The sequence below is a fragment of the Leptonychotes weddellii genome, chromosome 6 (genome assembly GCF_054177405.1).
Source record: "Leptonychotes weddellii isolate Sample4059 chromosome 6, ASM5417740v2, whole genome shotgun sequence".
Classification (NCBI taxonomy): domain Eukaryota; kingdom Metazoa; phylum Chordata; class Mammalia; order Carnivora; family Phocidae; genus Leptonychotes; species Leptonychotes weddellii.
Genome location: NC_138374.1, coordinates 114,582,190 through 114,597,979, shown reverse-complemented (window position 1 = coordinate 114,597,979; position 15,790 = coordinate 114,582,190). Strand labels below are relative to the sequence as shown.

General features: G+C 52.0%; 1 protein-coding gene across 2 annotated transcripts in view; it reads right to left on the bottom strand.

The window, feature by feature from the left end:
• Positions 1-10,662, bottom strand: part of LOC115940329 (prolargin) — a 14,431-nt gene extending 3,769 nt beyond the window's left edge. The window contains exons 1-2 of one of the 2 annotated variants that reach the window (XM_081825020.1): positions 10,496-10,662; positions 1,900-2,879 (exon numbers count right to left, since the gene is read on the bottom strand). In XM_081825020.1, coding sequence (XP_081681146.1) covers positions 1,900-2,863 — 964 coding nt within the window. In that variant the 5' untranslated portion in view covers positions 2,864-2,879; positions 10,496-10,662. Of the gene's footprint in view, positions 1-1,899; positions 2,880-10,485 lie in introns of both variants that reach the window. The other variant, XM_081825019.1, reaches the window with a different exon arrangement.
• Positions 10,663-15,790: the final 5,128 nt, after the last annotated feature.

Sequence of the window (15,790 nt, the reverse complement as noted above, 5' to 3'; positions counted from 1 at the left end):
TGTTGTTGTTGTTGTTGTTCTTCTTCTTCTTCATCTTCTTCTTTCTCTCTTTTCATCACTCTTTTCATCGAAGAGGGCACCTCTTCAAGCTGGTTCTTCTCCATGTAGAGGAATACCAGACTGGGCAGTTTCTCCAGTACCTTCTGGTCTATCTTGCGAATTCGGTTATTATCCAGGTTGATCCACCTCAGGCCCGTGGCATTCTGGAAGGACTCCACTGGGAGCTCAGTTATGAAGTTGTTCTGCAGATAGAGGTAATGGATGCGGGGTGGGATGACAGGGACCTTTCGGAGGTTCTGGAGAACGCTGACATCGGTGGATTTTTTTCTCACGACCACTGTGACTTTGGACTGTCACCTTACCGCTCTGACATTTAGTTCCCAAATCTGTGAAATGGTGAGAATGGTGCCTGCCCCCCACCCCAGATGAGAGGATGTTGGCAAAGGCATTGTGCAGACTGTCCAGGATGGGGCAGGTGGCAACATTAAGATCATTGCTGTGAACATGGCCATCACACTGACCTAGGGCTGGCTCTGCCCACTCTGTCCATCCTTGACACGGGACACAGGCTGGGCACAGGGGATACAGGTGGACGGGGTGTGATTTTTCTGACTTCAGCCTCAAAAGGCAGGATATCCCCTAGGAGCCTGCCCTTCCCCACCCTGATAGAGACCTGCCGGCCATTGAGTGAGGTATTCTTTCTGCCTGGATTTTCGGCCTATCTAGCTTTTGGGGTAATGCGTTCCATCAGTTCACTACCTGCAGGATGAAATTAAACAGTTTCCCCTTTTCCTGAATTTGTTTTTTTGCAAGCTTTAAAAAAAGCCCTCCCCAACTTCCTGTAATTATCCCAGATGAGTGAACGAAACTGTTCTCCCATCCATTTGTTTCAAGATTGTAGGAATTCAACAATCTCCCTCTCATTCTTTGGCTTGGAAACTAAGGATTCCTAATATTATCTTAGGGGTGCTGCCCTTTCCCCTTGGTCCCCTTCAACACTATAGCTGCTACATTCCTGGTGTGGATGGAGCCTGGTTTTGTTCAAGGACCAGATAATATACTCTCTTGTTTTTGAAGCTTTCTGTCGATGCTCTGCTCAGAGCTGACATTGTTGATGGAAGCAAAAGTGGGACTTCCAGCTTCTTCTTCTGGGCTGCAATCTTTACCCCAAGCCCAGAACCCTATAAATGTAGCTTAGGCAAATTCTACCTTAAATGTGCTCTTACATGATGAAATATTCCCGCCTTCCAGCTAGACTCGGAAAGCGCCTGCGCTCTGGCTGCCGGGTCTTTACCAGCTGCCTACCCCAAGTATGTAGCTGCTTTGCTGTGAACATCTTTTAGAGATTCCTCAAAACCTAGGCTCAGCTTTCCTCTCATAACTGGCAGCTTGTACAGGGGACAGACGCAGGACATTTCAGAGTAGTGACACTCAGAACACGTCACTGTTCTGCTTTCACGAGAATGTCTGGGACTGCATTCCGTGTCTACCCAACTGTAGATCTGGAAGGCAGAGAACCTGGGGCTAGCGAGAAGGGACAGAGGAGGAAAAGCTCTTACCCTCCAAGCATGGTATTCTGGGCACTTTATCCATATTAGCCTATTAAATCCTCATACCAACTTTGTGACCGAAGGTATTGCTCCCATTCTCATTTTACAGATGAGACAACTTCCCAGAGAGGTGAAATATCTGTTCAAGGTCACACAGATAGTAAGTGGCAAGGTCAAGATTTGAAGTCCAGTGCCAAACTGGGTGCTTTTTTGCTCTACCCCCCACCCCCTTCACCCTAAGCTCCTAGAAAGGATTGAGGCAATAAGAGCCCCCACTTCCCTGGCCATGGCCAATAAGAGCCTCCACTTCCCTGGCCGTGGCCGTGGCCGTGGCCCTGCCCCCACTCACTCTCTATGCTGTTGTTGTTGAGGTACAGGTGCTCCAGCTTGTTGTTGATGGCGGGCACACTGCTGATCATGTTGTGGGACAGGTGGAGCACGAGCAGGTTGGAGATGTTGAAGGAGTTCTTGGGGAGCCCCCTGTCTGACAGCCTGTTGTAGTTAAGGCGAATGAAGGCAAGGTTGGGGAAACCCTTGAAGTAGCCATTAGGGATGGTCTCGATCCTGTTGCTGTCCAGGTAGAGCTGGTGAATGGCCGTGGGCACCTTGGGTGGCATCTTTCTCAGGATGTTGTGGGCCAGGTTGAGCTGCATGAGGTTCTTGAGGCCCTGAAAGGTGTCAGGCTTGAAGACGCCATCACTCAGCTTGTTGTGTTGGAGATCCAGGAGCAGCAGGCTGTCCAGCTTGCTGAAGACGCCGGGCGGGATTCTGGAGATCTGGTTCTGGCTCAGCCTCAGCTGCTCCAGGTTCCGGGGCAGGGCTGAGGGCACCTCTTCGAGCTGGTTCTTCTCCATGTAGAGGAATACCAGACTGGGCAGTTTCTCCAGTACCTTCTGGTCTATCTTGCGAATTCGGTTATTATCCAGGTTGATCCACCTCAGGCCCGTGGCATTCTGGAAGGACTCCACTGGGAGCTCAGTTATGAAGTTGTTCTGCAGATAGAGGTAATGGATGCGGGGTGGGATGACAGGGACCTTTCGGAGGTTGCGGCTGTCACAGTAGAGGGCAGATGGGAAATCCGGGGGGCAGTAGCATTCCCGGGGGCAGTCAGGGAAGATTGAGGGAGGGCCTGGTGGGAGGGGAGGGGGCAGGTCTGTAGGCTCCAATGGCTCATGGGGCTGAGAAAAGCTGGGGGTGGGCCTGGGTCTGGGCCTGGGCCTGGGCCTGGGTTTCGGTCGTCTTGTCAGCTGGCCTTGGGCCACTGAGGCCAAGATGAGGAGAAGTGGGAGGAGCCAGCAGAGGGATGACCTCATGATCCAGGTGACGCACCTGCAGGGAGGAGACACAGGGAGTCATTAGCCTTCTGGGCCCTGTAATTAGAGGCCCTGTCTTGGCACGAGAGTTGGCCAGGATGGGCTCCAGAGCGGCCGTGGGAGAAACCTGTCGAAGCATCTCTTCGTCTGCCTGTATCCAGCAGGTAAGAAAATAACAAGGACTTGAGGGTCTGGACTCCCGGCCTACAGGCCTTGCCTGCTCTGGTGAGGATGAGCCATCCTACAGAAAGCACATTGGCTGTGAATCAGGAGCACTGGGGCTTGCTGGAGAAGACCCTTAACCTCTCCAGCACTTGGTCTCCCCACTTGCAGCATAAGCAAATCATCCCTGTTCCTAGAAGAGGGATGTTAGGAGACATGAACCATAGAGTCCTAAGTGGTCCATCTGGAAGGGTCCTTAGAGATCCCATAATTCAGTGATTTTCAGACTGTGCCCCTGTTTCTGTAGAGTCCCCCGAGGGAGGGAGACCGAGTGGGTGGCCCCAGGGCACCGCCAGCTCACCCCTGTGCCAACCTGAGCAGCTCTGTTATATAAAGAGGTTTGGCCAAAGCATGTATTTGAAAGAAACTCCGCATTGCTAAAAATGGTTTGAAATCCACCAATCAAGCCCAGATTCTACTGTTTACAGAAATTGGGTCCTGGAGGGATGGAGTGGCTTGCCCAGGCCAGAAAGCTTGAACAGCAAGCCCAGGACAAAAACCCAGGTCTCCTGCCTTCCAGAGCAGGGCTTGCGGAGGTCCTGGGAAGGAAGGAAAGTGCTGTAGACACACTCGTGTCTTGTGTCTGCCCCTGCTCGCTCCTCACCCCTGCGCTCAGCTCAGGGAACGCTGCTCTTTGCCAGCCAGAGGCACACCAAGAATTTCTCCCCAGATGTGGAGGCTCCTGTGAAAATAAACAGGGCAGGGATCAAAAGCTGTGGGGAAATCACTTTCCTTTCTTCTGACACGTTCTCGCCGCCCCCATATCCACTGGAGCTGGCGGTGTTGAGACTGGATATGAAGAAGAATTTCCTGCTGGCCCTGTGACATAGTGGAATAGGTCACGGAAGGCTATTTTGGGGCCATGCTCCCCAATGGCTCTGGTGAGCCTTCAGATAGGATCATGGGGGTTGAGTTTAATTAAGCTGGAGAAAGAGCAAGAGGACCAGAGCTGCCGACAGAGTGGCAGCTCCCCCCAGCTTCCTCCCCTCACTGGCCAGCCAGCCAGGAGGGGTGCAGGCAGGGGTGGCCTGCACCCTCTCCTCCAAAGGGCCATCAGCCCGATGACGCTCCCCTCTGGGCTACAGCCAGCGTCTCTGTCCCCACACTGCTTCCCCTGGCCCTCCTTGCTGCTTTCTTACGAGGTGATGTCTGCCCCTCCCCTCCTGGGGCCCCGGGACGGGGGATACAGGATTCCCGGGGTTCTCTGACCTAGGGTGGGCCGCCATGTGTCTCCAGCTGCATCTGGACGCTGGGATCCTGCCCCTGTGCCAGGCCTCTCGCTGGCTTTCCTTTGAGCCCCCATCAGCTTGCACTCCTTCCTTGGATGCTTCTTGCTGGCCTTGCTCAAAGGAAGACGATAGAAGCCTCTCACCAGCTGCTTAGTTCTGGGCCAGATGCTCAAAAGGCACCGAATGTGACAAGAAACAGCAGAGAGGGCAGACCTCAACCCGAGGGGTAGAGGGTGTCTCCCTGTACCTTTCACACACACACCCTCCACACCTAATGTGCTCTCTCTCTCAGGCACACACACACACACACACACCTCCCAACACCACACACATAAGCAAACCCATGTTCACATGTCCACTGTGTGTATGTGTGTGAATCCTTACACAGTACTCTGAGAATGGGAGGGAGGGAGGGAAAGAGGGAGAGAGGGAGGGAAGAAGGGAGGGAGGGAGGGAAGGATGGAAGGAAGACTGATGAGGAGAAAGGAGGGAAGAGATTGCCCTGCAGTCTCTGTGGTTCTCCATCTCCCTCTAAGGGGGTCTCTCCCCAGGCAGGCCTCTCCAAGAGGGTCCACGAGGGCCATTTCCCTGGGTCTCCTATCATGAGGGAAAACCGTGCAGTTAGATTCTCGGCTTTACCTCCAGCTGAGGATCCAACAGTCCCACAAGGACTGAAAAGAGCAGACATGCGTTGTAAACTTGAGTCTTGTTGCCGGGCCCCACACCACTTAGGACTGGTGAACTATGAATTAATATTTCATAAGTCCTGTAATTTTCTTGAAAATAGCACAGTCATATACGTTTTAAGGGGGTGGTTAAAGCATTAGTATGCTGAACACAAACATTTTTAAAAGCCCCAGTTTTTGTGACCCTATTTGTTTTGGCATTTCTTTATTTTCTGATTATGTGGGAGCCAGAAATAAGCCAGAAATCCCTCAGGATGTGAAGCTCCGCTTCAGGGAGGCTCCCCATTTCCCTCCCTTGCCTTTGTCACCAAAAGCATCTACCAGGTATTGGGCCTTGAGTTAAGCAAGTAAAACTTGTCCAGAACCTCCAGCAAAGGCTGCTCTGTGGGGCTCCGGGACTGGGCAGCTGGCCTTTGCTCATGGGTGTCTCCGGGGGGGCTCAGGGCCCGGGCAGCCCTGGTGCTCACTGTTAGGAGGGACAGTGCTCCTTCCAACCACAGTGAGCACAGGTCTTCCCCATCCCCAGCTCCTGCGCCAGACCCTTTGGGAACTTCTCTATCTCCCCCCCCACCCCCCTACCCCCCCACCCCCCAAGCCCCAAGCCCCAAGCCACCTTCTGACCCTCTTACATTCCAGACCTCTGGGGCTGGCCAAGCTCCTCAAAGAGCCACAAGGAGGTTTCGGAGGAAAAGTTCTCTGTGCCTGTTCCATGGAGAAACACTGCATCTGTTCAATTCCCCTTCTCTAAGCCCCAGGGTTCAACCACTCTCCACTGTGTGTGTGTGTGTGTGTGTGTTTGCGCGTGCGCGTCCATTCTGCTTTCTTGAGAAAATAGAGTTCATTTCTAAGGCTTTTTTCACTGGGCTACGCCTCTTCCTGCTGGAGCCTGAGTGTCCAGAGGGGAGGTCCTGACCGCAGCCGTTGCTCCCAGCGGTCCTCAGCGAGGTCCTAAGTCCCCGAAAGCAGAATCTGTGTGACAGGGTGGAGGTCCCTGGACTCCCAGGGGAGTCATAACCCGCTCCCCTCAACAAAGCCCAAAGTCACACTTTCTTCTGCTCCTGCCTTCCAGAGCTTTCCATCCAATCATAAACTCCCTTACTTAGGGTGGGTCATGAGTGTGTGCAGATTTTTCAATTTCGTATGCCTTTGCAAGCACACCTCCCCACCCCCAGCTTTCTGCTGGGCAGCGCTCCCTGCTCCGTCAGCGGACTCCTGTGGACCCGCAACCACAGTTCTGGGCACCAGCATTGGCTCAAGAGAGCTGCTGCTTCACGGGAGCAAAGCCCAACCCAACATTCACTCTCTCACTTCCGAACATTTCCTGCAAGAGTTCTCCGTGAATTTCAGTTCCAAGTATTGGAGATCTGGTCTTGCATCCTGGCTCTGACCCTCCTCCCCAGGCTCTTCATTTGTGTGAGGATGAAATGAGATCACACACATGAAGGCATGTTGTAGAGCAGAAAATCTCTACCAATGGCAGGGGGCTCATTTATTCACCTATTTATTTATAAAAGAGCCAATTCTCTCGGGAGACTTGATTTTTAAAGTGAGATAACCCTCATCCCTACCTGGCTCGTGAATTCATTCATTGAAGGCTCGAACACCCAGGACCAGTGCAACGTTGAGGCTCAGGGCAGGGCTGGGTTGAAGTTCACGTGGGTTTGTCAAGTCAGTACGAGCAAGTTTAAGGGTAATTGGCTTTGCATGAAGAGTCTGGAATCGGGATTGGGCTGGGAGGAAGGTTGGGTATGTCTCCCCGGGTTGAAGAAGGGTTACTCCACACTACAGTTGACCCTTGAACAACACAGGTTTGAACATCGTGGGTCCACTTATATGCAGATATTTTTCGATAAATATATGTACAGTCCTATAAATGTGTTTTCTCTTCCTTAGGATTTTTAAATCACATTTCTTTTCTCTAGCTTACCTTGTTTTAAGACTGCAGTGTATAATACGTATAGCTACAAAGTATGTGTTAATCCACTGTTGATGGATTGGCGAAGCTTCTTGTCAATGGTAGGCTGTTAGCAGTTAAGTTTGGGGGGAAGCAACAGTTATAGGCAGATTTTTGACTGTGTTGTTGGGGTTGGCAACCCTAACCCCTGTGCTTTTCCAAGGGTCAACTGTACTCACTGGCAGTCTTGTTCTTGTCAAATTTCCTGCCTAGTTGGTCACCCCTAAGCCTCCATGGCTTAACTCAGCCAGTGACCCTGCCATGGATAATGGAGCTGCCCCCCGCCCCAGAGCCACACCCATGGACATTGGGGTGACCCTCTTTCTTTGTTCCCTTCTTTCTGTTCTACACTCAGACTTCTGAAAGCTGTCCTGCTCCCTTTATCTCTTCCAGAAGCCCAGAAGGAGGTTGGAAGCCAGGAGAATCAGATGGTTATTTGTTAGCAGAGGAGTTGAGACAGCCCCCCTCCCCATCTAGGCTGCCTGAGCCCCTTTCAAGGCCTCCAAGTAGGGCTCATGTGGTCCTCAGGGAACAAAAGGGCTGATATCATGAATGAATTCAACACACTATTGATGCAGCTGCCCCTTTCCTGGGGGGTGAATCCGTATAAGGGTGAGCCTGACTGGGGCAGTGGGGATACTAGACAGGGGGTGAGGATTCTCAGCCTGTCTTCCGCTACCTAGTTACGTGACCCTGTCTTCAGCCTCAGGTTCCTTACCTGTAAAACGGGGATAACAAATCTTTCCTATCCCTATATTCCTCACCCAGTTGTTGTCAGAAACAAGTGTGATAAGCGACTTTAAAATGAACCGCAGATAAAAAAATACTAAAAATAAATATAACACTATTATGGAGAGACCATCTGTCTCCCCAGTGTCTACCACAAGGCGAAGTGTAAACAGAATGAAGTTTTTTTGGCCTGAGGCCACTAGTCCAGAAGAGCATGTTTTCCATTCTGAGGGACTAGGGACGAAATGGGGTGAGATGGCCGTCCTCCTCTGACAGCCTGGCACCTCACCATATCCTTCGTTCTGCCTCCAGCCCCTACTATCTCCAACCCCTGAAGAAAGCCTAGAAGAATCTGTCCGATGCCTTGAGCACTCATAGATCTGGGTTCCAACCCTGCAAGTCTCCAGTTGCTTAGCTGGATACACTTGGGCAAACCTCCTACCTCTACTGGGCTCTGGTGTCCTTATCTGTAAAATGGGCATATTAACACCTTCTTACCGGATTGTTTTGAGGGCTAAATGAGTGAATGTGTTTAAAGTGAGTGCTCAGTGAACATTAAGCTGTTGTTGACATATTTTCAAAGTAATTAGATCTCTGTCCCTCTAGCTTGGCCAGAGGGCAGCCCTGCCCTTCACCCAGATGCAGGGATTCTTGTAGGTGGGTACTGGCTTCTGGATTTTCCCCAGCTTTTCCACACAGAGCAACATCTTCCCTTTGGGGCCTGTGAGACCACCATTGGGTCTTAGAACCAACGAGTCGGAGAGACCATAGGAGCCCCCAGTCACCTGGTAGAAGGCTCACTTTGTCTTTTCAATTCACTAACCCCACCTGAAAGCCTTTCTGTAGCGGGTGAGGGGATGCTGGCCAGGGAAGGCACAGTCTCACCTCCTCAGCTGGCTCTGGAGCCCCCTGTGATCCGTGACTTCCCCTCCCCAACCTTTTGCACCTGGCTTTTTTGCCCCTTCCAGCCTTGACATGCTTCCCTCACCTGCCCAGTAAATGGGGCTGCCCACTGGGGAAGGGGAGGAGGATTGCAGAGCTTGGTGTTCAGCCTGTCCTCTCTCTGAGCACATCAGGACAGACAGCTGTGGGGCAAGGGGAGAGGAGATCTAGAAGGGATGGGGAAGGGCCCAGTCCAGTGCCCAGGGCAGGCGGATTAGCGCGTGAGAGGAAACATAAGCACTTTGGAGCTATCTTGGGGGAACTTTCTGGGATGTTCCCTATGATGTGGTTGCCGGTGCTTGTGGGGAAGAAGGGGGTGGGAACGAGCACCTGAAGGAACAGGCTGGCCCATCTGAGACACTCTGGAGCTCCTCCACCAGACGGTTCTTGTCCAGGAAACCACACAGCCCTTCTGCCCAGCTAACACTGCCCTGAGTCCTGGGCTCTTCAGTCCCAGCATGGGTGACTCTCAGGCCCCTGATTCAGGCTCTCAAACCCTGGCTGACTGTCAGGAACCCCTCAGGTATTAAACAATAGATTCCTGGGCTCCATCTGGAAGGTCTGGAGTGAGGGGTCCAGGCATCTATATTTTTAGTAAGCTCCCCTACCCCCCTGAATCAGTCAGGACGGGGGAGATTTTGAAGATCAACCACATTCGGGGACCCTGATCTGCCCATGCTACCTGCCCTGGGAGAACACTCTCTCTGCTGTTGCAAAGTTGAGTAAGTTGGGGGGAGAGAGGGGCTACTTGGAAAGGAGCCCCATTCAGTGACCCACTTTAGCTCCCCCGTCCTGACTGATTCAGGAATTACTGTCTTTTTGCCCTCTGCCACAAGGATCCCTTGCCAACCTGGGATGATTTTGAAATTGCTTTAAAGAGAAATCTTTTCTGGCTCCCTGCAGAAAAAATAAATGAGTTGCCCTCCAGAGCTGGGAATTACGACCCCCAAGTCTTGGAAGCTGGGTTGCTTTCTTCCCGTTCTTTCCAAAAGCCAAGTGCTTTGGACCAGAGAAGGAAATTCAGAACTACTGGGAAGATACTGTGCAGGTTGGAAAGGCACTTTTTTCTCCCTCCTACCCAATTAAGTTCTGAAGAATGAAAAAAACCCTTCCAGTGCTTGCTCTGGTTCATCTCCTCCCTCTCGGCCTCAACTCAGGACACATGATTTTCTTTCGGCTCTGCCATCTCAGTGGGAAGACGCACTTTCTCTTTGCTCTTCCAGCTGAGGAAGCTTGTGAGAATGTGAGAGACAAGATGGAGAGAGAGAGAGAGACAGAGAGACAGAGAGAGACAGTGTGTGTGTGTGTGTGTGTGTGTGTGTGTGTGTGTGTGTGTCTGGGGGCGGCCAGGCTGTGCTCTAGCTCTGCATGTGGGATGCAGAGTGGAGCTGAACGGACAGGACACCTTCCTATCATGTGTGTGTGTATGTGTGCGTGGGCAGTGAACACGCAGCCTCCCTGTGACGTGTGTGTGCCCCTGTGGCGGGGTGTGACAACATGGGAAAGGTGCAAAGAAATGGGTTCTAGAGTCGGGTTTCCATAGAAACACCTGCTGTGTAGGAATACCGTGTGCAGCCTAACTCCCTGTGCTACAACAAACCTCTGAACCGAGAAAGTTGAACTTTTGCATCAAGCAAATACATGGGCACAGAACAAGGGAGAGAAGGTAGAGGAGGAGGGTGCAGAGGAAATGTGGAAGACTCATTGGAGCTCATTTGGAAGACGTCTTTCCTACATCAAAAGGAGAAAAGGTGGGAGGAAGGAAGGAAGAGAAATGGATCAGTAAGGTCAGTTGGACAGAGTAGGAGGAAACCTGCTGGAGGAAGGGGTCTTCCCCCCCCATCTCCCCCCTGGGCTTACCTGCACACACCTGCCTCTCCTCTCAGCTGTGAGTTTAGTCCCCCGGCAAGGCTCCCCCTCTTCCTCCCCCACCCTTCGGTGGAGCTGTGGCAGCAGAGAGCCTGCTAGAAGTTCTGATCTCCCAGTGGTGCCTGCGTGCTTGTGTTTGCCTGACTTTTCCTCTACCAGATCCTAGCGGGGTGGGGAGGTTAGGTTAGGGGGAGGGACAGGCAGATTGTAGGGAGGGAGGGGAAGGAGAAGGGAAGGGAGGGAGGGAGGAGGGAGGAAGGGAGGGAGGGAGGGAGCTTGGGAAAGGAGGAATGACAACAATAAAGTCTTTATTTGGCAGCCAAAACTCCCAAAGACTTCATCCACACACCATGCCCACTAACGGACTCGTTTTTAATAACATTTCCTTCTGCTGCTGCTTCTGGGGGGAGATTGTTTGACCCATGTTTGGAAAACAAGCCAAATTAACAGAGGAAAAAGGCATGAAAAGCAACCTCTGTACAGGCCAGAGCTTCATAGCTGGGTCCAACCCCAGCCTGTCCTATTCCTCCTCCTCACCATTGCCCTACTTCTGATGCCTATCACTTCCCTGGTGTGAAATTCCCAAACCAGCGAGGGGTGTGGGATGTTTCCTCCGAACAGTGACCATCCTGCCCTTCCTCACCTTCTCTAGGAGGGTTACAACAGAGTAGAGTCTTGCTGGGCAGTGAGCTGGCAGGGAGATGGCCTTGTTTGGCTGCTGGAGGGATGCTCTGAGGACCAGAGAGGGAAGAGTCTGGCCTGGGGGTCACACAGTAAAGGCAGACAGAATTAAGATTTGATGTAAGACCTGAAGTCTCTGTCCCTAGCTCAGGTGGACAATATCAGTGTCTTATTTCAACTTCTCTGTACATCTCACACTCGGGAGAGATCTGGGGGCTGTATGGTCCTCACACAAAATACATGAGGAAATCCAAAAGCCCCTTCTCCATGTCATCCCAGAAGACCCATTCAAGTAAGACCATCACTCTCCAACAATCCCCCTTAATTAAAAAGCTGCAACACATTTGCAGCTAAGTAGTGCCCAGCAAAACTTCCTGCCGCCTCAGGCAACTACTTAGAAAACTCAGTGTTTACTTTTTCTATCATCCCAGATAGAGCCATGGAGGCAAGTGACAGTGAACTGCTTCCACCCGCCTCCAATCTGGGGTAGAGGAAGGAACCCTGACATTAGGGTCAGCTGCCCTGGGCTCCGCCACTTACAAGCTATGCTATGTTGGGCAAATCACTGGATCACGTGGAGCCTCTGTGTCCTCATCTACACAATGAGGATGATACCTGCCTCACAGGGTTGGGAGGGTTCAATGATATCATAAATAGGGGGGGACACTTTAGAAACTGGGAAGATGTTCGGGTTTAGGAGAGAGATGATGGTGCCTGGGAGTCAGCCTAAGCAATGGAGAAGGAAAAATAAAACCCACTTCTTCTCTTCCCACCCCGTTTCCACCCTAAAGCTCGTGCCTTCCACATCCTGCTGGGGAGGTCTTGCTGGAAGCCAGCACAACTCTAGATTCATATTAGCCCTGGAGGTGCCAGGCCACTCGTGAATTTTGTTTTTCATCTAGATGGGATATGTCCCCTCCTGCAGACTGAGCCCATCAGCCCCTAGACTTGCTTGTTTCCCTTGGTTTGCCAGGTGGTAAGGAGAGTTCAAGAAAGATGAGCAAGATACATGAAGCAGAGGGAGAGCAGGCGGGGCGGGAGAGGGGGGAGAGGGGAGGAGCTAGACAGTGCCGGGAGGGGGGGGGGCGGGTGGGTGTGTGACTTCTATCCATTTTCGTGGGGTTCCATCCACATCCCAGAGTCTGTGCTCCTTGATGATGACCAGCTCCAAGCCCTGTCAAGCCAATGTTTCTCCCTCCCTTCCCCCCACCCCTCCCTTCCTCCCTGCCTTCCTTCCTTCCTCCCTCCTGTGCCCTATACTAGGCTCAGAATGAAGAGAGAGAGAATCAGAATGAAGCATACAGATGGCCAGGGGGATATTCTGGAATGTCAAGAGTAAAGTTTGCTAATTGGTGGCCTGTGGAACTAAAATGGCTCGAGGACCCAACATGTGCTTTGATAGCTCATTAACAGAAAAACCTTTTTATTATGGTTAATTTAAAACATATACACATTTACACATTACACAATAGTATTAATACACAATACACATTACAGAAGAGTATTAATAACCCAATATACCCAATGACCTGCTTCCACAATCACCAACTCATGGCCCATTGTGTTCCATCTGTGCCCCCCACTGCCACAAAACCCACTGGAATATTTTTTTTTAAAGATTTTATTTATTTATTTGAGAGAGAGAGAATGAGAGAGAGAGAGAGAGAGCACAAGAGGGGGGAGGGTCAGAGGGAGAAGCAGACTCCCTGCTAAGCAGGGAGCCCGATGTGGGACTCGATCCCGGCACTCCAGGATCATGACCTGAGCCGAAGGCAGTCGCTTAACCAACTGAGGCACCCCCCACTGGAATTTTTTTTAACCATTGACTTTTTGCAAAGATTTTATTTATTTATTCTAGAGAGATAGCGTGGTGGTGGTGTGGGGGAAGGAGCAGAGGGGAGGGAGAAGAAGGGGGAAGGAATCCCAAGCAAGGCTTGATCCCACGACCCTGAGATGCCATGATCCTGAGATCATGACCTGAGCTGAAACCAAGAGTCTGACATTCAACAGACTGAGCCACCCAGTCGCCCCAAAGCATTGATATTTTCAGAAGTTGGATTTGAAGCTTTTAGGCGGAGAAAGCACGTCCCAGTTGAACACAGTCATCATCCTTCAGTGCTGTCTTATCTTCGAGTCAACAGCCTAGATGACCTCGCTCAGTAACTCTCCTGCCTGTTCCCCGAGATGCTTGAGGTCACGAGCACTGGTCTAGGGGCAGCAAGTGAGAAATGAAGAGAGTCGGGACAAATCAGGGAAGCCATAAGGGAAGCCATAAGGGAGAAAGTGGCAGGTTATCTCAACCAACCTGCCTTTCTCATCCCCTCGACAGAGGACAAAACCACCTCTAGACTGGGAGACAGGGGGCTGGGTTCTTGAGACCTGGCTTTGCCTTTCACACGCTGTGTGACCTTGCAGATGCCCCTCTCCCTCTCTGGCCTCAGTTCATCATCTGAAAATGTGAGGTTGTACTAAGTGACCTCTGAGTTCTCTTCCAGGCATAGTGTGAAGAGAGCCTGAGATTTGGGGTCAGGACCCGGGGTTAACATCTCAGTTCTGCTACTCTAGCTAGTGGGTGAACAGATCTTGGGCAATTACCCTTGTCCTGTCCAGGGCGCCCCCCGGGGTAACTCAAGGGTCATTGGAAACATCAGCTGGGAGAGCATTTTGTGGTTCACTGGTTTCATAGAGCCAGACACTGACCTGAGACTCCTCCAGAAGAGCTTCCTCTCCTCGAGTCTTGGGGACCCCAACTGGCATAGCTTCACCCCAAGGGAGGCATTTATCTCTTCCCGGATCTCAAGGACGACATGAGGACAACCCTGGGGCACGTGGTGAAAAGTCAGGATATGCTGGCTGTTGATGCTTGCTCCTAGGAGGGGCTGGGGCAGCCTGGTCAGGGGAAGACATGGGGCAGAAAATTCGGGGAAAGAGGCAGGGGAGGCAGGCAGTGCTCCAATGGGGTGGATTGCAGCTACATTTACAGAGAACCTGGACTCACTCACTCTTCCCACCCAGGCTGAAACTATCTCAGAGCTCACTGCTTATTTGACCCGCACGGTAACTGCCGTCTTGTTACAAGCAGTGAATACTTGCAGCCCAAGAAGAAAGGGCATGACTGTGTCTGATCCTTTCCATCGAAATACAGAAGGGAGGCTGCTCAGGCTCCCCACCTCCCCACCGCCCCGCCCCAGCCTGTGCCAGGAAGGAGCAGTGTGGCCCGGAGGGGTTTTGGCTCAGACTGCCCCGTGGTCATGAGGCACACAGAGGCTGGCCCTGCGATGGACCCTCGGCCCTCACCCTACTGAGGCTCACAGCGCAGGGTGGCTGGGGGTCCTGGTCAGTGCGGAACAGCGAGAAGCTGTGGGAGTCCTGTGGTCGCTTATCCCCCCACCCCGCCTGGGGGGCCAGGGTTGCCTGGGGTAAGTGGGCTCCTGGTGGTTGGAGGCAGTATCCTGCTCGTCATGGCATAACCCACAGCCCCCACTAGGGCCTTGGCACACCCTGGGTGCTCAGTGGGAGTCTGTTTCATCACATTTAAGAGGGCTGAACAGGAGATTCTCTGTCACTCGCTTTATGAAAAATGTTGTTTTTTGAATATGAATAGGTAATACATTCTCTTGATTCAAAATCCAAAAGATACAAAAGGTTGTACAAGGAACAGTCTTCTTCCCCTGTCTGTCTCCCCATCCCCCAGTTTCTTCCAGAAGACAATCAGCATAGCAGCTCCTTGGGTCTTGCTAGATTTACTGCATATACCAGCGATTTGTACAAGCAACTGTGCACTTTTATTTTTACTTTGTGGCATAGCTTGACGATCATTCCATCTTGGTATACAGGCTCTCTCTCTTTCTCTCTCTCTGCCCAGTATTTATTTGACCCGTCCTTCCTGATGGGTGTCTGGTCCTCCTGCTGCATTTTTAAGGCAGGCAGTGCCGAGCTTGGAGTCTCACGAGCTTGGGTCTGGTTCCGACTCTGCCTCACCTCCATGTGAACTAGGTGGCCTTGAGCTTCTGGCTTGTCCTCTCTGAGCTTCCATTTTCTCAGCTGTAGGTGACGGGTATCCACTGCAGGCCATCAGCTCAGTAGTTCAGTTATTCTATAGTTTAACTTCTACCGTTTAACTTAATTTCCGAATCTGAGTGCTCATTTCACGCACGGTGGAAAACTTCCTCTCAGTCCTTCTTGGTATCCCTCCCCCTGGGGTTGGACAGCAGTTGGGGTGAGTTTATGGGGTGCCAGGGCCTGGGTGGGAGGGTGTCAGGGTGCAGGTGGGCACAAGGTTCCCTGCGAACGTTCCACCTGGCTGGCCACGCTCTTCATCCAAGGAGGCCCCTCAGCGATTAGCCTTCTGGCACTTTCTAAGACTGTGTACAGAGGACAGAAACCTTCTGCAGAACTGTCATTTCCTCCTGGAGATATGCTGGCTGCCTGGCTCTCTGCCCGGGGCTCAGTTCCCACAGAACCCCACATTCTCCCCTGACCTGGCCCCAAGCAGGGGCCATTTCTTCTCTGCGTGGAGGAAGCTTCCTTGTCCCCCTTACTTCTAGCCAAGACACTGTATCTATGCTCGGAAACCCCCAAGGGCTGAGGCTTGTGGAGCATGAAGCCAAAGCCA